The sequence below is a fragment of the Gadus chalcogrammus genome, chromosome 11 (assembly GCF_026213295.1).
Source record: "Gadus chalcogrammus isolate NIFS_2021 chromosome 11, NIFS_Gcha_1.0, whole genome shotgun sequence".
Classification (NCBI taxonomy): domain Eukaryota; kingdom Metazoa; phylum Chordata; class Actinopteri; order Gadiformes; family Gadidae; genus Gadus; species Gadus chalcogrammus.
The window spans coordinates 8,420,361-8,445,259 of record NC_079422.1 but is presented as its reverse complement, the minus strand read 5'-3'; the positions used below and the strand labels follow the sequence as shown (position 1 = coordinate 8,445,259).

General features: G+C 43.7%; 2 protein-coding genes and 1 pseudogene across 3 annotated transcripts; 2 read left to right on the top strand and 1 right to left on the bottom strand.

The window, feature by feature from the left end:
• Positions 1 to 24: 24 nt before the first annotated feature.
• On the bottom strand, positions 25 to 5,270 carry LOC130391254 (sorcin-like). Of its 2 annotated transcripts, none has more exons than XM_056601290.1 (8): positions 5,098 to 5,270; positions 2,698 to 2,748; positions 2,374 to 2,443; positions 2,234 to 2,277; positions 1,777 to 1,924; positions 1,239 to 1,352; positions 700 to 758; positions 25 to 450 (listed from the first exon to the last, which is right to left on the bottom strand). In XM_056601290.1, the coding sequence occupies exons 1-8, from the start codon at positions 5,146 to 5,148 to the stop codon at positions 424 to 426; spliced, it is 564 nt and encodes a 187-aa protein (XP_056457265.1). In that variant the 5' UTR covers positions 5,149 to 5,270; the 3' UTR covers positions 25 to 423. The 2 variants fall into 2 exon arrangements, with proteins under 2 accessions (XP_056457265.1, XP_056457266.1); XM_056601291.1 differs by having other exon boundaries at positions 2,698 to 2,745.
• Positions 5,271 to 5,748: 478 nt separating this feature from the next.
• LOC130391251 (U11/U12 small nuclear ribonucleoprotein 48 kDa protein-like) lies at positions 5,749 to 8,707 on the top strand. Its single transcript, XM_056601287.1, has 6 exons — positions 5,749 to 6,026; positions 6,371 to 6,484; positions 6,752 to 6,812; positions 7,174 to 7,254; positions 7,753 to 7,932; positions 8,186 to 8,707. The coding sequence occupies exons 1-6, from the start codon at positions 5,880 to 5,882 to the stop codon at positions 8,449 to 8,451; spliced, it is 849 nt and encodes a 282-aa protein (XP_056457262.1). The 5' UTR covers positions 5,749 to 5,879; the 3' UTR covers positions 8,452 to 8,707.
• A 3,229-nt stretch (positions 8,708 to 11,936) lies between these two features.
• Positions 11,937 to 24,691, top strand: LOC130391724 (collagen alpha-2(I) chain-like; annotated as a pseudogene).
• Positions 24,692 to 24,899: the final 208 nt, after the last annotated feature.

Here is a 24,899-nt window from a genome sequence, read left to right as displayed (position 1 = left end):
CCCAGCCGCTATTCATTTGTTTAAAGAGGGAACGACCAGTTTTTGAGTATATTTGGTTGTTTATTAATTCATAACATGTAGAAAATAACAGTTTTTGCATTTTATGAATTGTGTATTAAATGGAGAGATTTATGTAAAGTTTGATACAATATATTGAACCGAAAAGTGGTTGGCCCTAATTTATTTAAAATCGAACGCTTCCATTCCATTAAAAGACACAAACTAACACAAACAATGACAGTGGTTATAGTGTAGTCCATCTGGACATTGGTCAGCACCCCTCACTTACCATGTTATCGTTTTAACATTAAACTGGAATGTGGTTTCAAGTGAAAGATATGGCTGCAGTAAGAACAAAATAAAAAATCAAGACATGTTATGAATGGAGTGTGCGTGAGGCAGACCATCGCTCTCTCCTCTTCCTCATGAACTCATGGTAACCTGTATGAACTGGGAAGAACACAATTGCAAGGGGTGATTAGTATGACAGCACACATCTACAGGAAGTATCTGGATGGGGACACAATTATGCACATAATGTTGGTGGGGCCAGCCTGTTAAGGCTTGTCAAACCTGAGGTGTTTAATGTCTTAAAGGATGCATGATTGATAGGATGTTGTCTTAGTCTCTTGTTGTAAGAAAAAATGCCAACAGATGTGCAAAACACATTGTAAATATAATATATAAACAAACACTCACATCATCATACTGAAAGGCGGCCGTGCCTTGTTGTGAACTGTCTCTCCTCCGGAAGTGATCTGGAACACACACAGACAATTGGAGTTCTAGGTAGGTGTATGCATGTATGTATGCAAGAAAGAGAAAGAGAAAGAGAGAGAGAGATTTTCTCGGTAACGTGTATGAAAACGGCACGGCCTATGTCAAATTCTTTTGATTGAATAAAAAGCGCTATCTCTCTAGAGCCGTTGGTCGTTGCGGAATACTGTAGCAACATGGCGGCCCGGACGCCAGTAGCGCCGCTCCCTATGTAAATATAAAGTGCTCATTCTCAGGTTACAAATACACAAAGTATCTTACATTCAGAGGATTATACACTAATTACAACATACTTATGAACTTTATATTATATTTCTGGTAATAACGTTCTGCTCAGTGCCCCTACATTTTCACGCACAAAGCATCTTTAAAACTCAGTTTGTTGTTCACCAACTGCTACAATACACATACATAGCCTATAATAGTATATTTGGAGATGTTTGAGTGTGAAGGCAGCTCACCAGTGAGGCTGCGTAGCCGAACACAACAGGCCACGTAGTCATCGAAGGCTATCCGCCCGTGGGTGCTGTGGCGTCGAAGTACGACCCCCAAACTCTGGGGGCTGAAGTTATAACCTGCCTCCGCCAGCAAAACAAACACAACACGTTCAACAAACAATACACATGCAGCATGGCAATTATTTATTAACAGCTGTGTTAATTTAAAATAAGGGGACATATTGCAGGCATAGAGACTTGCTATATCTGTACGCTTGTCCATAAAATTCATCCTATATGTTTGGAGATATAATTCTGATCAAGACACAACCAAACGATCAGAGACGACATGAGAAACTTTACACTTGTTGGGTTTGAGTCTTATTTCTGATGGAGGATTAGGGTTTCAAAATGCAGAAGTTTAATTTGTTCTCGTTTTAATTCCCAAACAGAAAAAAATAGTAAACTTGAAAGAGAATGCATGCTTTTTTCTGAAGTTCTAAAGTTTCTCAAATTAGTTTGCTCGACCACCGCTGAATGAGGATAAAGTCCTTGTTCCTACCCATGCTGCCTAGGGCCTGCTGCATCTCTTGGGCCTCGATGGTCCCGCTGCGGTCCCGGTCCATGGTCACGAAGTTCTGCTTCCAGCCGTTCAGGGCCCCCGCTAGCTCCTTGAACTCAGTAAAACCCATGGAGCCCGACATGTCCCGCTGACACAACCTTCGGTTAAAGAATGAATGCCTTTTCTTCTTTTTAGGAAGACACATACACTATGAGCAGCCGTATTATTGGCAAAGCTATATCTTTGTGATGAATCAAAGTGACATCAGAAGTTTTAAAGGAGATATCGTTGTTGCTATTGTTTGTCACTGTTTATTTGACACCTTATATAATTGGAAGGAGTGAACGGACATACATTCTTTAAGTAGGTTGCTTTATGTTGCGCTTTAACTAGACACCAACCTAACTCCTAAATTCTCAAACACACACGCACACGCACACACACACGATGAGGATACGTCCAGCATGTTGATCATGAGTCTGCAGGTCTCCAGGTTAAAAGCTGTAAGAGAGAAAACATTCAAACAGTTCAAAAACAGAGGCCGGAGCGATCCTCCTTCATGATGGGACAGCAGGATGATGCTAAACATGCACTTACGCTTGTAGGAGCCAGCCATTCCACACTGTGTGAGACACCTCTGAAGCTCCTCTGCAGAGATCTGGCCATCCTGTTGATGGTCGCAAACAAACAGTGGTGAGGAAACACTGTCAGAAGGGTGTTACACACATCCCACAGTTGCTGATATGGAGACTATCTGAAACCAGGGTAGGATTGTGTAGGCCCACTCTCTGGTACGCAGAGAACACCAACATAGGTCTGATTGTTGGCTTATGGGTCGCTGCATGTTATTGTTAGGTAAGGTATCTTCGAGCAGCACTGAATTGTGAACTGTATGGTGTGAATACTGTGTGGTATCGTTACCTGTCCGGCAACAGATGAAAAGAATCCGTAGAGAGGATCCTGCTGCTGCTGCTAGAGATATATTGGAAGAGAGCGAACCAGAGATAGAACAAGAGTTAGTGTTGCGTTTTTTTGTTAATGTAAAGAAAAGACTTGGGTACACTTTAAAGGTCCCATGGCATGCTACTTTATGGATGCTTTAATATAGATATTAGTGGGCCCCAAACACAGTATTTGAAGACGTTCCCGAAATTCAGCCGTGGTGCAGAATTACAGCCACTACGAGCCAGTCGCACATTGAGCTTTCCCCAAACGCGCCGTTTCGGTGTCTGTAGCTTTAAAGCAAATGAGGAGGAGAGAGGCGGGTCAAGGAGGAGGGTGGGGGTGTGGCCCTGAGCAGCTTGTGGCCACACACACTATCATATAATATACATTATCACGGCCAAAAGCTGTGCGAGCCTCCAGACGATATTATGAATCTCAACGACTGCGTCGGGTTCTCCGAAGTCTCTGGTTCTTCCACGTCCACATCAATCTGAAGTAGACTGAACCACGACATGGAGGAGAAAGGGATTGTTGCCCGTGATTGTTTACCGCGGTTGTCTCCCACCGGAGCCTCACTTTGGCACCACCGCCGAGGCGGCGGGAAGCGGGGCTCAAGCGGGAGACATTGGCGGGCAACAATCCCTTTCTCCTCCATGTTGTGGTTCATGTTCAGGGAGTCAAAGCCAAAGTTTCTTTCCCCCAATTCCTTCTCAACCATGGCTGAGATAACCCCCACTACGAGTCTCGTTGTGGAAATACAGAGTCTGACGTGTTATGCGCCATATCACCAACAGCAGAACGGTTGTCCAAATAACAAAGAAGTGTACACACACTTGCGTTAAAGTGTGTGTAATCAGACACACGCGCGCGAAACAAACACAACACGTTCAACAAACAATACACATGCAGCATGGCAATTATTCACGCACGCACACACACACACACACACACACACACACACACACACACACACACACACACACACACACACACACACACACACACACACACACACACACACACACACACACACACACACACACACACACACGGCAGAGAAGGGGAGGTGGCATCTCCCCTTATTTTGGATGGAATGGAGGAAGTTCTCCTCAACAGTTTTTTAAAGAGCATATTACCGTGTGGCAGGATCCTCTGAACAAACTCCAGAAATCATCTTCTGATCAGCCTATTGTTATTAATCAATATTATTATCATATATACACACATTATATATTAATGTGTTAATGGCCGTTAGTCTAGCCCTTATTTTCTCTCCATGAATCCCATGTCAACATTTTAGGCACCGTAATCGTTGTTGTTGTGTGGTTGTTTTGGTCAAAGGATGGGTAGGAGCATTCAATGGGATCCAGTCATCCAGTTGTTCTGGATGAACAATGCATTCGAGGGCGTAGCTTGGCAGGACGTCGCCATTCTTAAGATCCCGTGTTGGGTAACCGCTCCAACCGGTGGACGTAGCATGGTTAAGCGACTGCACGTTGACCCCAGGAGAGACTAGTCGAAGTTATCCGTTTACTTAACCACAGTAAAGTGTATTTTCCTTTCGGAGTGAATTTAAGCATGTGGACTAAAGCCAACAACAACTTCCTCCCCGCCCCACCGCTTGCTCTTCAGAGAAAACCATCCCATACCTTATTACACCCCTCTTTGTAAACGACCACTTTCGTGCATTTGCATATTTCACAAACTCTTGCTTAATGAAACCGTTTACTGACATGCACTGCTTCCTATTGCTGAACGAAGGGGCTTGAACTTAGGTATATAGCCATATGCTAGTTTTATCTAAAGTCTCGTTTCTTCAGCAAATTGAGGCCTCTTTTTATTATATTTATTCATTTAAATCTTGCCGCTGTTGGTTTTTATAGAAGTAAATATGAAAAAAAATCTTCGAGTTGGACCCCTTTAGTTAGCCTAAGTCTTTTCTGTGATAACTTGCGTATCAATCACTTAATTATCGCTTAAGAGTAGCCTACAAAGATGTACATGAACATAAATTATGCCTATAATAACATGGCCAGATTTCTGAAAGGAAAAACTTGGAAATTTGTGTCGGAGAACAAAAAGGGACATAGCTAACTATACACATTTTCCCTATTATCATGATAAATGTTGCCTACTGAAGTGAAGGATTGAGGAACATGCCCAACGGTTTTCTATAAGCCTATGTGGTTTAACTTTTGGTAAACCAGCCCAAAACAAGCCAAAGTAGGCACTTCGAATAAGGAATCGTTGTTAATTATTGCCATATGACAGGGTCGGTCATGTCTGCAGAAACAGGGACCATTTCCGGGGACATATTCGGACGCTACGCCAACTTACAATATCGCCTATAAATTGCGCATCATTTCTTTAACTTACCCCCATCGCATATCCCGCTTGCGGGGGAGCGCCATATCCCGGATAAGCCATCGCTTAATGCTTTCAGATATCGTGAGGCTGTTTTTAATATAATTGAGAGCGCTCTGCTCGTCGGTGTCCGTGTGTTCAGGCTCGGTTTGATCTACTGATAGGCGTGTCATCCCCAAACTGCGTTGTATATGCAACTAAGTAACGAAGTGTTGATCCATTATTTATAATTATTTAATAGACCTAACAAGCGGAGGTTTACTTTTTTTGTAAGACACTGCATACTCTGTATTTTTATTGTATTTATTGGGCAAAACAGGGGAGACCAGGAACCATTCAGATCAGATGTTGGAATGCGGGACGTCATCAGGTTTTACATAGGGTTATTACTATGTAGGCCTATAACACACAGGCACCCCCTCCCTATTTAGATAGGTGAAATAATGCTAAGCAATGCATTTAATCTGCCCCCTGGACCACCCCCAGTAGCCCGATAAACGCGATAGAATATGTACACTAGCATGGTTTTCTTTTAGTGGTGTTTTGTTGTGGTTGTTGTTGATGATTTCGAGTCTGATATTTTATGTTTTTACTCTATTTTTATAGCGTAAAGTAGACCGAAAATATAGTTTTAATGAGAAAATATAAAAAATAAAAAACACAATCTGCCGTGACGTCATCTCTTTGCGCCAGCTGAACGGGGGGACCGGCCACAACATCGCAGGGATGTGAGGGCAAATTGAACAGAAATTGAATTCAATCAAAGAGTCCAGTAATCTAGATTTAATACAAATATGACCGACACTTTGGGAACCCAAACCGTTGAGGAGCGACTAGGCTGTCTGCAAGAGTTGACCAAGTTCACAGAAAACTGTCAAAAACAGTTGAACGACATACTTGAAACGCTGGGATGGTCTCCTGAATATGATGGCTCCGCTCAGGTTATCCAAAGCCCGCCGGATATTTACGTGTCTTAAATATGCTATAGCGTTCATTCAGCTTAAAAAACATACTTCTGTACTACATTGTGTGAAATATATGGATCTGTATATGCCTTGTAGGATTTGTTGAATCAATCATTTTATGAAGCCCCTGTTCATTTGCGATTATTAAATCATTAAACTGGTAAAATTGTAATCATACAGTGGTCTGTGTTAAATACACATATATAAGATTAAGTATCATGACTAAATTATACTAAGAACTGTGCCTCATAGTAGTCTGTGTGGTTTCCCAAAGTGGTTCTGTATCTTGATGCATCCCAATGTGTTGATCACGTCCGTAGGAGACGATGGTCCAGTGTCCCTTCGACCCAAACCATCGCATCCCGGTCAGATCCCTGGAGAGACACAAATCCTCCTGTAGCCTCAGTAAAATGGGCTACTCTGCTGAGGAGCAGGTACTGCACACATTGGAATACTGAACAGAACGCTGTAGGAATGCACATGTAGTAGTTGTGTTGCTTGTCAACACCACAAGCTGCTGAAAATGAATTGTAATATTGTATCACCATGGTGATTAACTGTAATACAACTTGCAAGTAAACCGGAGATCAATAGAAAGTTGTTGTCGTTGTGATCTCACCATTGGCCCAGGGTCATCCCATAGGTAGGAGATTCAACTAAACACTTTATTAGAGTTTCAGACTGTTTTATTTGTTTTGCAGGAAGGGATGTACGACTCTTCAGTTTGTTATGAGAAGTCAAACATAAGAAGTGTCACAATGGGTGAGTGAGGGTGATCTTATTCGATACATCTCAATCAAATCCTGGCCTTTTAGAATTTGATATAAATACTTTCCTGAGTTATATTTAATTTGCCTTCTTATAATTTTTTTATTTTTCATGAATCACTTGGCAAACAATTAGTAAATGTATTGTATATATACTGTTTTTTCGCCCTTCTCTTTTCCCACTGTACTGCTGGTCACCTGTGAATTTCTCCCAAGGGGGATTAATAAAGGACTATCTTATCTTATCTTATCTTATCAGCCTTAATCAACCAACACATTACTGCTGCTCACTGGATGCTATGGTTTGCAATTGATCCTTCCCCTCCTCAACTCAATGGTGCCGGGTCTCCATACAGATGAAGCTACGCAGCAACAGGTGATCCTCAAGGCAAGAGCTGCTGCTCCGTTGATGAGGATGGAGGGAGTGTTCTGGCAAGGTAAACAACTGGATCAGCTGAAACCTCTAATTATTCAGGACACTGTAGCAAGGAGCCCTTGTTTTAGTCTGTGTTGGCTGGATTACCCAGTCAAGTATTACCCAGTCAAGTAGAGTCAAAAAAGTGTTGAAAGTATACAATTTTGAGGGTGAACCTTTTGTATCTGAAACCTGTCAATATGTATTTAAATAATATTCTCAGCTAATATCCAGTTTTTCTGCAGCACCAGAATTTTGCACACACCATTTAATATCTGGTACAAAATTTACATAAAAAATGCTTCTACCATATAAAGGCCTAATGTGTGACCTTTTTAGAGCTAGATTGACCTCAGTGATCTGCATGTACATTGATCTGATATAATACAATTCAATTATTAGAAGTAGTTTCATCTTGCTAGACTTATTATTGAACACCCATGTTATTCATGGCCAGAACAGCGGTAGGTGTCTGTTGAGCTGGCAGACTGTGAGTGAATGAGATTGTGGGGTCCTTCAGGTGAGTACACTAGCCAGCCCTTGGACGTGCCCCAGAACCACAAGCGGGCGCTCTGTGACCTCACGGTGGCCGACCGGTTGGCCCTGTACGACCACGTGACCGGTGAGCTCAACCAACAGCAGCAAGAGGCCGCCGCCAACGAGGACCTCTACGTTGATCTGGTGGCCAAACTCAAGAGGGGTAGGTCATCATGGGAACCCTATCGTTTGTTACACACCGTCGTTATTACTATCCCTATACGTTCACTGCGTCAGGTTTAATTTTTTTTATGTACCTCCGAACGTTTTGGGGGACAAAAAAATTTTTTTGTCCCATTATTACAAAAATTACGAGGAGTAAATATTATTGAGTGGTAATCTGATTAGCATATTGACTATGAGTCTTTGATCCGCGGTGGACGTTGTTTCTTTCCTTCTCTGGGGTTGTGTTGCAGACGAGCAGCAGGGAGAGCCCAAGTCGCACCTGGAGCTGATGGCCGAGAAGAGAGACTACAAGAGGAGGCGGCAGTCCTACCGCGCCAAGAACGTCCACATCACCAAGAAGTCCTACACAGAGGTGGGACCCCCTAGTCCGCTACCAGACCCACCAGACATCCTGAATGGGCTACCGCAGTGGAAGCACGATAGATGTTTGGGCCCCGTATTGAATTGTTTTAGCGAACACCGTTGGGGTCACCGGGTTGAATCCCTAGTGTCCTAGCGAAGGATCATTCACTCCCAATGGTAAAACCGCAGGACACTTCTGACTAGTTGCATCCAGGCCTGATAGAGTTTAGGCGTGGTGCCTGAATTCAGACTTGAGCTCGGCCATTTATGTTGTCAAGAAAAGTGAAAATAGGTGAGTGGTGCCTTTTAAGATGTCTAGTCAACACATTAACTTACCTGACCTTTTGATTGACATGTCTGCCACCAACTAGGGGTAGTCTATATAAGGAAGTCTTTTACCTTTGTACGTTTGCACTGAGGATGGTCTCTGAATGGGACTGAAAACATTTGCACGCACTTTGGGTAGCACTTTACACTTTTATGCAATAAAAACGTATTGCATCGCCTACATGGTGTGCGAGTTCCGCTACTTTTATTGTTGTCAAGAAAGGCAATTCTCTATGGTATCTTCGAATGTATTTGATAATTTCAGGCACAGATAATTTCACTTCCCATCAGCCCTGTGCATCCATACTGGGTATCTGGCTGGTGGAAGACTGTTGCTTCACTGGGCATTTTGAGGACTGTAGGGAGGAGAATAAACGAGGCCCACTGCAGGGGTGGTGGTGGCGAGGACGGGTTGGGTAATGTGTTGGTCCTCGACTCTGCAGGTCATCAGGGAGGTTGATAAAAGTGCACTCTGGGGAGCTGGCCCGAGAGTGGAAAGAGGAGAGCTGCGAAGAGGAGAAGGAGAAGGCTGAGAAGAAGGAAAAGGAGCAGGTGAAGGAGAAGGAGGAGGAGGAGAGGGGCTCAATAAGCTCCTCAAAGAGGTACTGCACCCGACTTACACGCAGAACACAACAAATGGAGTATATCCCAACATGACATAACATATCCCAACGCTTAATGTCTCAGATATGACATTGATGAGCCCTGTGAGGTAACAAACCTCCCAATGCTGTATCTTTGTTGTTTACATTATTGAGGGACAAACACTAAAAATTACTTGGCAGATGCTGCCACAAACAACATGTTGTGCAGCAGCTTTATAGTTAGTGTTGACAACTCCCTTTTGTTATCCCACACAGATACTAACACAGCAGTTGCTCTCCAATCCATCCATCGTGTTTCTTCATCCAGTGTTTGGTTCCAGGTTGTGCTCATGGGGTCGCTCAGTGATCATATGTTTGTTTGTCTGCGTGCGTGAGTCAGGCGGGCGGTCAGACGACGAGTGTTCGGAGTCGCGGGAGTCGCAGGCGTCCCACGACAGGAGCCGGCAGCGCAGCCGGAAGCACAGCCCGGAGCGAGAGGACAGGAAGAGGAAGAAGAGGTGAGAGAACGGCTGGGGGAGGGAAGACGGGCGGCCTGGGTTAAAAGTGTGTTCTGTGTCCCTCAGGAACGTGCTTTCAAATGTTAAAGACGTTTCTCAATTCAAAGTTGTTTTTATTTTCATTCGGTAGAGATTCAGGTTCTCCAGACGAGCGGCATCACGAGCGTAAGAAGAAAAAGAAGAAGAAGAAAAAAAGATGAGAAGGAGAAAGTAATGCGGTGATCATCTTTCAAGAAACACAAACCAGAGCGGCTTCATGCTGTGGGACAAACATCACGCTCAAGGATTACAAATTATGGACTCAAGGCTGTCATTGCATTTATCTTTTTATTTCTGTTCCTTCCTTATCATTTCTGTTTCTTCCTTTACATTTATGTTGTATTATTTCAGACACCGCTTTTCAAAGGGTGCTTTGATCTTGAGTTGTTGTTGACACAAGGTCGTCAAACGACCCATGACAAATAAAGTTGTTATCTCGTCACAAGGTCATCAGGTTTACAGCATCCCTCATTCTAGATCTGCAATTTAAATCAACATATTTTAGATAACTTATATATATACATATGGTCAGGTTGTCTTTACTCTACAATAATTACAAAATGACAGTTCAAACACCTTCAGTGCGATATTTATTTCAACTAAATTGTTCTGTCTATCTGGTAAGTGGGCGCCGCATAACCATATTAGGCTGATACAGATTTAATAATTAAAAAAATAGTCAAGGTCTGTTGAAACACATTAGGTTTAGGTTCCTGCAGTGAGCCAGTGTCCATGAACATCCATTTCCTTTTCTCCTCGCTTCTTAAGAATATCTGGAACCATTTAGCACCATTGCTCAAATGTCTTTCCATTCCCTGCTGCAGAATACTTTCTGAATCGTGTAATATTGTCAATTTAAAATGTCAGACAGTAAAATATACAATATCCCATGTAATCTTCTTACGCATACCGGTAGTTTACATCCCATCCAATTATTGTGAATAAATAACTTCAATTAAGGACAGGACAACTCACATCTCTCAAGATGATTGGCTGAGGCCCCCAAGCAGGCCGGCTTGGAGTATAGAACTGTGGAATGTAGAACAGGAGTGAAAGAGCTGGCATAGTTTAACAACTGGGGTCAAGAGGTCAATGGAGGTAGAGCGCCCTACTTGATGCATACGTTAACACGGTAGACATGTAATGTATGGGGATTATGATGGATGGCTAATTGTTACACCTATTAAAAATGTCTTGCTCTTACAAATTGAATCTTGAATTGTACTGCATTCCAACATATCCCTAGGGATTTTATTGATTTTATTGATTTAAATTGGGAATTTATTTTTCATTTTTAAATAACTTGTATATATTCAATATAGTCAGGTTTTCTTCACTCTACAATATTACAAAATTACAGTTCAAACACTTCAGTGCGAAATTTATTTCAACTAAATTGTTCTGTCTATCTGGTAAGTGGGCGCAGCATAACCATATTAGACTGATACAGATTTAATAATTAAAAAAATAAATCAGAAGATTACACGGTTTATACAGCATTCATTTGATTCCCAAATGATGTCAGAGTTGCTTTTTGAGCAAGAACATGTCTTCAGAACATGCAGTCCTTAAAATTATAAGATAGATGAAATGCCTGAATGCCATTATATAAATATAATAATCAATGGACTCCCATCTTTCGTGGATACCTATTTGCATATTTTGATAAGCTTCTATGATAAGAAGTTTTTAGTGAGTTCTTCACTCCTTTAACTAAGTTCACATGAAAATATATCTCTCTCTCTCTCTCTCTCTCTCTCTCTCTCTCTCTCTCTCTCTCTGTCTCTGTCTCTCTCTCTCCTGGTGATGTGGAGTGAGGAGTAGCTTCAGGTAATTTCTCACCCTGACGAGGAGGGAGAGGCGAGAGGAAAGAGAAAAAGAGAGAGAGGAGGGAAAGGAGAAGAGGCAAGGAGAGCCTGTCAGATCCTGGGAACCTGGAGAAACACTTGAGGACCTGGAGAGAAACGAAAAGCGAGTGCGAGCGAGAGAGAGGGAAGAAAGGGGACAGGGAGGCCGTTGGAAGAGAATAAGGAGGGAGAATGCTGTAAAGGAACAGCCTGACTGAAGAAACTCTTTCACTCTGAGCTGTGTGTTTCATCAGGGCCTGTGCAGCCTGTTTCCCAGGTAGTCAGGCTTACTCGGCTGCTCTGACTGGATTCTACTGCAGCATCATGGTGGCCTCAGACATCCAGGTAGGAGAGTAATGGTGGAGGGCTACATTGGGCTTGGGTCATTTAACCCGGAGGGCTTGTTGGTGGCAGGTACATTAGTGGGTCGGGTCGGAAGTGTTGGAGTTGAGAGTGGTTTTGAATGGAGTTGGGGAATGCTCTGGGCAACTTTGGAGAAAGATATCTTTAGTAGTGGATTTCTCTTTCACTCACCTCCACAAACATAATGATCCATATTATGATCTATGTATCTATGTCTTTTTTGGATTTTTACTAACGCTAAAATCATATGAAGAGTTTGATCAAAGACAGCGTTCCCCTGTCTGTCCTGGGGGACCAGAAGGTTAAGGTGGGGTTACCATCTCACCACTAGGGGGCGCACCCTGGGAATATATACAGAGTTGAGTTTATGTGCTTGCACATGACGACAGTCTGAGTACAGTGTATTATATATGACCCACTTTAACAATTGTACTTATTAAAAGGATATAAGTTCAGCAACATTAACTGAAACAAAATTTTTAAATACATTAAATTAATTCCTTACCAGTTAAAAACAAAAGGACATATGCATAGTTTTTCATTGTTTTAAGCAACTGTATACTGTTTGTGATCATCGATAATTCATTAACAAACAAGACAATATCTCAACTCATTTACATTAAATCATCAAAGTTTTATTGTTCAGAAATGCGCTTTTAATACATCACATAAAAATTTCAGTATCACGAGATTCACGGAAACATATTCCCAAGTGAACCCTCAGACCTAATGATCAAACGTTATCTAAAGAAGGCCTCCAATTCATCCAAACCATCCCAATGACTTTATTCAAAGAACCAAGCACACCCGTGTCACTCCACTATTCTGGTGAGTGTGTGTGTGTGTGTGTGTGTGTGTGTGTGTGTGTGTGTGTGGTGTGTGTGTGTGTGTGTGTGTTTGTGTGCGTCTTTTGGATTATTCAACAGGCAGTGCTGGAATGTGAGATGAGTCTGAGAAGTGCCTTTGCCTTTGCTCTGAGGTCTGAGGCTCACAAAGAGCCCTCTGAGCTCAACCCCTCAGCCGTCACTGGCTTGCTGTGGACTCTGTCCTGAGTGACATCAGACCCCCACTGTGGGAGGAGCTACTGTCCCTCACTTGACGTCCCTGTATGAAATCTGATTTATGAATGCTCCCAGGTCATTTATTACAGGGCGTATCTTCCCTGATTTGATTGGGGAATCCATCTAACCTGTCACCTGTGATGGAAATGGAACAGTTCTCAATGAGGGAGGGAGGGAGCAGAGAGGGAGCATGAGTTTTTTGTGTTACTCTCTGAAATAGCAGGATTGACAGGTAGAGTAACGCTAACCCTATAGGACCAAAAATAAAATAAATGACCTCAAATAGATGGCGCTGATTGTGGTTCACGTCTGTGCTGTTTTCTGTGTGTGTTCAGGTGGCGGTTGTGTGGTTGTGTTTCCTGTTGAGGGCCGTCTCGTGTCAGGGCCAGGAGGAATACTCTGGCTACCACTCAGGTCAGTCACGTCATGATTTACAATATGCAGATAAGGCTTTTAAATCAACCTTACCCTTAAGCAAGCATTAAAGCAGCGCTATGCAACTTCTTTACCGCAGCCGCCGCTGTTGATCAACCATTTTCTCCACACACCATATTGATTTAGAGAGACATTACGTCTGGCTTGAATTAAATATGGACGGTTGGGTTCTTATTCTCTGCAGACACATCACTTCAAACACATTTTAAACAAAATTGGTGACTACAGTGAAAAAGGTAGAGGTAATAAACATAAGTAAGGGAAACAGGTCATTCCCATAACAGGAATACTGCTCACAATAGATGATTGTCTGATGCTTGATGTCCAGGTGAAGACCACACGTACGAGGGGTCGCTGGTGGACCACTATGAGAACTCAGCTTATCCACAACCAGGTCAGGAGGGCTTCAGTGAAACTAAGTTTTAATGCTAGGATTGTAGATAACATTAGCATTGCACCTATTGATGTATTTTGGATTTCAGGAATATAATGTTATGCGTTCAGGTTCCACGATCGTAATCTTTGTGCACAATTTAGTTGTTTCTGAAATTCTCCTTGTATTGCCAATTGTTTTCTGTATAAATATAATTTTAAATATCATGTGGTATATAGTAACAATTTTACCTTAAATGAAGTATTGTACATTACTGAGTGTCGTAAGAGGATGGGATCAGTCAAGGGGGGAATTCCTGTGAGATAATTACAGCTTTGTTGGCTTTGACTTGCTGATTTACTGATCTACTCCCCTACTACTACTACATGCTAGACACCCAGTGGCTATACAATGATATGAAAGCATCTGCTGAATTACTTTATGATTAACATTTTAATTACCATTGGACTGGATTCCCCCAAACAAAAACAAGTGAACATTTAAAAAAAAAAGATTCTAGAATGAAGAATGAACGAATGAATGAATGAATGAATGAATGAATGAATGAATGAATGATGAATGAATGAATGAATGAATGACTGTATGAATGAAAAATACACAAGGTGTAGTAGATATAATACTGTGGAGGAGCTGAGGCTCCTGTATGAGCAGTATAGAGCTGCGCATGGACCATGTCTCTTCCTCTCCACAACACCCTCTGCTGTCCCCCTGCCCCCGACCAGAGTACCCCCCCGAGCCCACCCCCGGGTACGGGGAGGAGCAGCACCCTGACCAGGACCCCTACGGCCAGGGGCCCGACCAGGTCACCATGATCACAGAGGACAGCTACCCCTACGCCACCACCAGCCAGCCCTACTACGCCAAGGAGGACCACACTATCACACGGGTGCGTACACACACACACGGACACGACATACACATGCACACACACACACACACACACACACACACACACACACACACACACACACACACACACACACACACACACACACACACACACACACACACACACCACACACACACACAAAAACAACAATACTGCTTAAGTTATAACATGAGCAGACCCATGCAACATAGAGACAGACACACACAAACACATGAATACTGCGCCTACACACACACACTGCACAGTAATTATACTTGAGTTACACTTGGAGTGGAGGATGGTAACCATGGTGCTGCTGCAGGTCCCGTACGGGCCCGGGGGGGACTCGTCTGAGGAGGCGGGCCTGGTGGACGAGAAGCCAACCGACTGTGACTGTGAACCGGGACAGCCTGGCTTTGCTGGCTTCGCAGGACCCAAGGTGAACCACGACTTACCATCTGTCTGTCGGTCTGTCCCTCCGTCCGTCTGTCTGTCTGTCTGTCTGTCTGTCTGTCTGTCTGTCTGTCTGTCTGTCTGTCTGTATCCGTCCGTCTGTCCATCTGTCCGTCCATCTGCATGTCTGCATCTACCTGTCTGTCTGCATGTCCTTGTATTTGTGATGGGTGTAACCTTTTGTCTGACCTACGCAGGGCTCCAAAGGCTTGCAGGGTAAGACTGGTTCTCCAGGACCGCAGGGCAGAGAGGTGAGCTCCCATCCAATCCCATCTGTCATATCTTGTGTTCGCCAGGTATTTGGATAAGTTAACTAAAAATAGGAATACAACGATTGAATGATTGGTGCTTCATCACTTATTTATAAATATATTCACGCAATAGGCCTTAATCACCACATCTTGGTTCTGAACACTTGCAGGCTGATCACCATAATTTGTGTGTGTGTCTGCATGTTGGGATATGTATGTTTTGTACTTTTGTGCACGTTTGTGTGTGCGTGTGTGTGTGTGTTTGTGTGTGTTACTCTTGTTCTCAGGGATATAGAGGATTTAAGGTGTTCGGGGAAGAGGTGGAGATGTTGGACCAGTGGTGAGGAACCTTTAGTCATAATATTTATTTATTATTGTATATATTACATTTAATTATTATATCATATGGTTTTTATTTCATAGCATGATATGAGTATATACTGTTCATAGTAATCCAGACGCAATGACCTGATTCTGAAGTACCAATTAATTTGACCTTTGACCTTTACCACGGCAGGGTGACCCTGGGCTGGATGGGGAGGAGGGGGCGTCTGGTTTCTCTGGATCGTTGGTGAGTTTATCACCAGTCCATGTAGATCTCTGAAACATAGTTGTTTTCTTTTATGGTGGTTATATTTTGTAAATAACGTTTTTTCTATAATAATAGATCTAATGAGTAACAATTTATTTGCCATTTAGAAAAGCTGACTATCATTTTATACAGATAAAGCTCTAGTGAATAGTACCGGGCAAGAAAAACAATACTTCTTAATGACTCGTAGAGGGCAGCCTTTGCCTCCTCAATTGTTTACAAAATGTATTATTTTTCTGCGTATTGTTAACTTCAAACAGCTCATAGATTGATTCACTATCTCCTTCCTGATGACAGGGAGAGCCAGGTCTACCAGGAGACCCAGGGGACCTCGGGGTGCTGGGTGAAAAGGTAAAGCAATCTGAAAACACATCAGAGCAAGGAGCAACCTCTGAAAACAGAATGCCAGCACAGGCATTCACCCACACATGCCACAGACACACAGAAGACGAAAGTTTGGGGATAAATAGATGTATCCTGTATAATTCATATCCTAGAGCAGGTAGAATGAGGACGCCCTATGAAAACAACTGGGCTAACATCTCATTCACTGACTGTATACATTAGAGTTTGTCCCCCATCACCACGCTTCCTGTATAGCGTTCTCTCAAGCAGACTCTGATGTAACAAAACAGGCATTCCATTGGAATATTGCCATGCATATACAGTAAAACTTTGTCAAGAAGAATGACATAATGAGATTATATGTATCTTGTGTTTTTCATGGCTCAGAACTTCCCTGTTATTTTACGGTGCATTTGAACTGTCACTCTTGAATCTTGAATGCTTGTCAGTCCGCACGCCAGAGGATGTATCAAACGCTATGTGTTGTTATCTGGTCCACAGGGTGCCGTGGGTATGGAAGGACCACGTGGCGGAGTGGGTGACCGCGGAGCCACGGTAGGAAACTAAAGGCTCCACTGTGGCATCGCTAAGGCCAGTGTTTACCTGAACTGAAAGGGGATAGAATCCCCCTCCGTATCTGTCTCATGCTCCCCCTGTCTGCTTGGTCAGGCCTGGTCATTACCTGGAAGACCCCGCAGAGGCCTGGGGACAAAGGGGGGAGTCCAAGATTAGCAGGAGCTATGGTCATAGAGTGGGTTTCTCATTATTGGGATCTTTTAAGGGATTTTGATCCACCAAACGCCAAACGCTTATTTCGCTGGGAGGCCACCTGCGATCGACAAATAATGAGGTGAAGTACCCACAAGTCTCTGATCGATCAGTCCTTCTATAAGAGCAGAACTTCTGGGGGAAGACAACGCAGGGCCTGTGCTGGAAACCACCTGCTGGCCATATTGTGTTTGCAAATGATGCGTTTACATACATTAATGATTCAAACAAATAGGAACCGAAAGAGGAACTTCCCATTCAGCCAGATGGTGCTCGTCTGCCATCAGTCTTTAAATGTTTGGCCTAACCTAGAGACCTATGTGTGATTATTATTCTAATGTTACACGATAGTAAGTGCACAATGTTTTAGTACACGTGACATGTGCGTGTCAAGTGTTATTTAGTGTATTTTTCCTGTAAGCACAATGTAAGTTGTAAGATGTCTTTCTTTAGGGTTCCCATGGAGACACTGGACTCCCTGGTCCAAAAGGGGGTAAAGGTTTCAAGGTAAATGCTACTCAACTACTCTAAACCGCACTATGCTACACTACGGACACAAACACGCGCATACGCACGCACGCATCTACAAATGCAACCGCACATACTCAAACATAGTCTTGAACCTGCTGTCGGTGTGTGTGTGTCTCTGCAGGGACAACAAGGAGAGGGGAAGCAAGGCACGGAGGGGCAACAGGAAGAAGGTACTGTGATGATGTCAGCAACAACAACAGCAACAGCAACAAGAACAGCAACGAAGTGAAACAGTCAATTGGACTTTGTCTAAAAATGCTAAATTTTCCATGCCTTAAATTGCACCATTTCAGTGGTTATAAATTGATTTTGGAGTCTTCTATTGGTTGACTGAAGGCTGGAGTCAGATGATGTCACATCCAAACTCGGAGTTACAGACTGACCCCGAGACACAATGAGTCATCTTCCTTTTCTTCCCTCTTCTTCTGTGGTTCTGCAGGGTCAGACAGGAGCGCCAGGCTTCTCTGGGGACTTTGGGGGAGAGGCTACATCGTAAGACCGCCTTTCACCTCTACGTATCCTCCACACACAGACACAAACACACTCACACATCATTCTTTCATCTCCTTTTTAGATTTTAGATCCCCAATGTCCAAAGTATACTTGAAGGCATCCTTGAGCAAGAAGACCATACCTCTTCATAGCCATTAATGACACGTGTCTGAATTCACAGGGAGTCACTATTGACGAAAGGAAACACTCAGAAAAATGAAATTGAGAGACAGTGAAAAGTAATTACATTTTGTTAGAATGTATTCTTTATTCATTTTCGTTGTCTCCATGCACACCTTCCCTCTGTCGTTCCGTTGACTTAACTTCAACTTCAACTTAACTTCATCTCAACCTGCACCACCACCCACCAAGACCACCATCATCTTCACTCTACTGACAATTCTACTCCTGTCTCATGTTCGCAGGGTTATCCTGGGCAAGCGGGAGGAAGAGGAGAGCTCGGTTTGAAGGTACGCACACACTCAGACCTAGTCTGTGTAAGGAACTCCGAAAATCCTGCCTTCAGTTCGGATTCACAGACCCACAGCACATTTTGCAATGGAAAAAAATATATAATTACCGTAGTAGAGTATAAATAATGCTACATAATGTATCATTAATGTCAAACATACAATGGAATACAACCAGCACAGTTCATTTCTATAGTCTTACACATTAACCAGTATGCTACGCTAATGCTAACGCTAACACACAAGTGTAACTGCTGGCTGTGGTGAGGAAGTGGAGATGCAGGAAAAGCAGACACCAAAGAGTCTAGTGATGTCTCACAGAGCAAAGGTACAGCCCACTAAAGTAGAGACAAGATGGAGGATGGATAAGCACAGATAAGCACAGTTCACAGGGGTAAAGTTAGGTTATCCTCCTTCGTCATTTCAGTCCTCTGCATATGAGTCCTTGACCTCATTACAGTGCGCCAACAAGCAATTCAAACCTATATTACAATATAGGCCTCGAGCAGAAATGGAAAGGGACCTTTGATATGACATTTAAAGAACAAGCGATACTGACGACTGCAAAAGGTGAAACCCAAAATCAAAGAGAGTAAACAGACCATAATAATGAGATAATATGACCTTGTGATAATCTGGGGATCTATTGTGTCATGTGACCCCCAGGGCACTAAAGGTCAGGACGGGTTGCCAGGCAGCGACGGAGAGCCCGGCGAGGATGTGGGTAGACAAAAAACAGGAACCCCAGAGATCTTATCTCCCATTGGATAAACACGAATCATGAACTTCCCCCCACACGGTTTGAACAGTTTGTAATAATCTCTGTGATGGTTTTTGAATCATTTCAGGGCCTGATTGGAGTCCCAGGGTGGCAGGAGAGCCTGGTCAATTTGGTCCCAAGGTATAGTGCACCACACAATCATAGAGGCTAGTGCATTATGGGAAATTGTGTTATTCTGAATGTAGCCAGTATGTTCAGCCACAGATGATTCAGCGGTCAACAGTATCGTTTTAATTCATAGTGTAGTAGTGAAGTGTTTTCTGTTTCTTGTTCATTTACACTAAACAGAACACGCCAGAAGCACATGGACGTAATAGGAATAAACTGACTGCTTAGTCCCATATTCTTCTCCTTCTCCCTGATTTCCTCAGAAATGAAAAGACTGATTAGCTGATGTATACTAATTCTCAGAATATGAATGAACCTAATAAGCATAATTGCTCATACTGAATCAACATTATCTTATTTGCATTTAAATCCTTAGTATTTCAAAAAAAGTCTTGGTATCAACGTTTTTTACTTAAGTCTGCCTATATTCGACATCTCTGTGTAAAAAATGAATGCTGTTGAAGTTGGATAAATAGTAAGTCAGTATGGTGTAAGGAATAAGTTATAAATAACCTTAATTGTGCTTTGTGGATGATGACATTGCTCTCCTCCTCCAGGGCAGCAAGGGAGACGTTGGCTTGAGGGGACCCCGAGGAGAGTGGGACTTGTGGTAAGTACACCAGAATCCCCCTACAGTACCCTCACTCACTTCACCAGCTAACCCCAAACTAGTACCACTAATCCCATGAACCCTGACCCCTAACTAGTTCCACCAAGAATTAGCCCATTCCTCTTCTAATGCTATCACATCACCTGACCCATGACCCCTTACAACCGCCGGGCCCCGCGTCAGGGACCACAGAGCCAACATACCTCTGTAGACCCAGCCATGGGGTTAATAAAATGACACGGGTTAGGGTTCGTCTTGGTCTTTCACAGTGGCTCCCAAAGCTAACCTGTCCATTGAAAGCTCCTGCAGCAGCTTGACGGACTCCTAAAAAGCCCTAGGAAGACTAAACCTGTACTCGTGTATATAAAGTAGTTCTAGAAAAACAACGCAATAAAACCAACTGGAGAGGAAAAATCAAGTCAAAATAAATCCAGCAAAGCTTTGAAACGAAAAAGAAAGAGGGTAGAACATCTACCCTCCTTAACATCTCCTCCCTATGCTCATAGCCAGCTCCACTCTCTTCTACCCTCCCTGTTTTCTCTGTCTTACATTTTCTAACCTCTTTTAACCTGATTCTCATCACCTTATAAACTTCTTGTGTCTTTCTAAGAATGTGTCTCTGTAAACACATCGTGTTTTTATAACCTGTGGTGGTCTGTAAACACATTGTGTCTTTATAAACCTGTGGTGTCTCTGTAACACAATCGGGTTTTTATGAACCTGTGGTGGCTCTGTAACACGTCGTGGCTTGATAAACCTGTGGGTCCTCTGTAAAACACATTGTGTCCTTTATGAACCTGTGGTGTGTCTGTAAACACATTGTTGTCTTTATAAACCGTGGGTGTGTCTGTAAACACATTGTGTCACTTTATAACCTTGTTGTGTCCTCTATTAACGTTCAGTGTCTCTTAAACCTTTACAGGGGTCACAAGGAGAGCAGGGACGGCCGGTGTTCCAGGAAAACATGGACCCAAGGGACTCCAAGGCCAGCCTGTGTGTAAACGTCCACCTTCATGCTACATCAGCGATGAAGTCTTAAGTTAGGCGTGAAGGGGTCACAGGGGGAAGGAATACCTTCTTCCTGGGTTTCCTCCTCAGTGTATCGTCTCTGTTCCGACCGCGTTTTGGGCCAGTTTTTACATGCTCAGATGTCTTTTCCTTGTGTTGCAGGGGGGGCCAAAGGTGAGCTCGGGACCGACGGTGAGAAGGTAAGGACTTAGGATGTTGTGAGGGGACTTAGGCGGCCATGAGTGTTTGGGTTCAAGGGACACTAGCAGGGACAATAACATGAGCGCAGAACAAAAAAAGTCTCCTCCATTAAACCAAGTGATTGAGAGAGACAGAGAGATTGACATCCATGTGACTCAGCATGTCCACCCTTATCGGTAGGTCTGTTGTTGTTCTGTAGTACAATTATAACGTCTTACTCATTCAACACGTTGCCTCTGCTCGGTTCATTCTATTGAGTCCACGGCTGTCTCCTTCATCGTTCCCATCTGTACTGTGTGCTTGTGGACTTTTGAGACACTTATTGTTTGCCCACAGCACCTTTTGTGTACTGTGGCATCATCAGTCCCTGCCCAAAGTACTGGTCCATTCATGTCTGCCATCTAACCCAGTGCCTCCAAATGCCGGATGTGTTCTCTCATTTTATCGAGGATGAAGCAGGAGGGGGACTTGTATGGAATTTGTAGTTTCCCAGAAATGCAGTTTTGAAACAACGATGCACTGCGTCCTCCCGTCCTCTGGAGTTTGGAGTCCCGAGTCGTACCTCACAAGTCCTAACTTGGTGCACTTGCTATTGAGAAAGGCCCCGTGTTTGGTGACTAAGTGTAGGTTTAGATTAGATTGAGGCCAGCTGTTGGGGATTTGGTGAAAAGATTAGGTCAGGTTGCACCCAATACAATTATACTGTGATATTATTGTCAAGATTGTGTTCCTGTAAGAAATGAACTCAAGACAACTTCTCTACTGTTCTGCATGTTGGGCTTTCCTTTTCTACAGGGCAATACTGGCAAAAGGGAATCAAGGGTGGGAAAGGAGCGAAGGTAATTACGTATTTTCCATCAGAAGATCCAGTTCTTTGTGCGGACCTCACTTCCTCCTTGACCTGCACTGTAACTTGATGACCGTTTCCTGTTCCTTTGTTGCAGGGGGGCAAGGCAGTCGTGGGGATAAGGGACAGGTATACAAACACACACACAACACACACAGTTTAACACACACACAACACACACAGTTTAACACACACACAACACACACACAGTTTAACACACACACAACACACACACACACACACACACGACACACACACAAGTAAACACACCAAACCAACCAAACCAAACGAATGATAAACTGTATCTTGATATCAACATGTTTTCTTCATTCATACATAAGTCATACAAAATTTGATAATATTATAATATAATGTTAACTTTTAAAGAACCAGATGTTTTTAAACAAGAACCAAATACTTATATTTCATACCACCTGCAATGGCTGAGAAGTCAGTTTCATTATGATGCTACGCACTTTGGGAGACATTTTTATCAGTAGCCTTTCCTTCAGGGAGTTAAGTTAAGTTATTTTCATTCTCACGGTGTCCCCAGCGTGCAGAGAAAGGTTCCTTGGGTCCGGACGGCGTCCCTGGACCCGTTGGACCCCCGGGAATCCAGGTCCAGAGGGGATCTGGGACCCTCAGGCGACCTGGGGGTCAAAGGTCGAGCAGGACCCAAGGGAGTGGCCGGTCCAGCTGTGAGCAACTGCTGTTGTTATTTTCATGACTGTTTAAAGAGCCTGAATAAGAGGAGGCTGTAAATACATAAATATAACACACAAACACACACACGACGCACACTCAACTCACACACTCACACACACACACACACACCACACCACACACACACACACACACACACACACACACACACACACACACACACTGTGGGGTAGATGAGTCTGACTGGAGCTTCCTCCTACCCGGCAGGGCCCTGGTCTGACTGACGAGCAGGTCTTGCAGCTGTGGCAGGGGTGTGGTGACGGCCCAGATCTCCCAGTAACGCCTCCTCCATCAGGGCAAGTGCTCCCATGGGTGTCCCATCAACAACAGAACCCTCATCGGACCCCCGGGGGCCGGGGGCCCGTCTGGATCACCGGGGAAAACTGTGAGTCAAGCAGCTGTGATTTTAGGGCCTAGGTATCATGATCTGAGAACCCTTGGACCAGGGTTGAGTGATGAAATACCGAGAAACAGAGTTTAACATCCTTGTTTGGACTACAGCAGAAATCAACGTTTTTAAACAAAATCTTAAAACAAACTTTTCAGCGAACTATCTTCTTGTTGAATACTGTGATCTACTCTATTCATATTCTATAATGTTTTTCACTACTTTCAAAGCTGTATACTTTCTAAATCTGTTATAAATAAAGCTTGATTGATTTATGAAAATAAAGTCTTATTCCACCTAGGTAACTATGTTTGAGAGCCTAGTTCATCAACCACAAGTACATTTTCTGTCAGTACATGAGTCAACGATACAGGAGCCGCCTCTTGCTTCATGCTATATAAGCTTACTGAATCTTTTCAGATATGTTTCACAGACATATATCTGAATCCAAACTGAGAAACCCATTTCCTTGTGTGTGTATTTACCGACCTTTGATGCCCTTCTGCTCTCTCCGTCCCCCAGGGCAAGTCAGGGAAGGCTGGAGCCAAGGGAGCCCGGGGCCCCCAGGGAGACCGGGGACTTGGGGGTCAGAAAGGAGGGGAGGGGGAAAGAGGTACGGCCCAACCTGGAGACTCCCTGATGATGACACTCCTGTCTCCATGCTCTCCTCCTTGTGAGCAGCGTAGCGACTGCACAGGAGGCTTAACTCCACACTATAGTTGCTATAGTAGAATACTATAGTGAATAGTAGCAATAAAATCAAATACATGAAAAACATTAACAAATCTAGTTTTGGGATAAAATGTCTGCGAAATGACTCAATGTGTAGGTAATTCCAAATACACTAGGATAATCGATCTTGAAGAGAAGTTATGTCTTAATTCTCAGATATTATTTTGTCGTAATAGGTAATAGTGTTTTTGTCGTAATGGTTCAAAGGGACCCAAAGGATCCGTGGGGGTCACTGGTAAAGGCCTTCCAGGACATGATGGACCCCAGGGCCATACAGTAGGACCGGTTGTCATGGCTCCTTGATAGCACCAGCAGCTGGACGCTGTAATATTGTGTTGAGCACAGCTATATTGTAGTGTTCAGTAGTGCCATGGTTTGTTTGCGTTTCATGAATGGAAACTTGTCATAAACAGAGTCATAAATCATTCCCTGTTCACGCTGTTCCAGGATTTCCGGGTCACCCTGGAGAACCCAAGATCGGCATGGACGGCCCCCGGGGCTCCAGGGGATTACCCGGCCCGGTGGGTCCACCTGGAGGCCATGGGACAGGCAGGAGTGTCTGGGTTCTGCGAGGCACGTGACCTGCAGCATCCATGCACCATTGAGGCGCAAAGAGCAGGGGCTGGTGAAGAGAGGACCCCACAGCAGTAAGATGTAGCCCCCCAGCCCCCTGTGGAGCATGCCTAGCCCTGCAATTGGTCACCTGAAACCTCCTCATAACCGTATTCTTATGGTTTGTTTTCTTGGTAGGCCGTTGATTTACCTTGCCCTTAGGTTTGGATAGATACATACCCATAAGGACCAGCATTATGGGAGCAGCCTGTTTCAAGGCTTGTTCAATTCAGTTCTCTGGTTGAGAGGGGGCC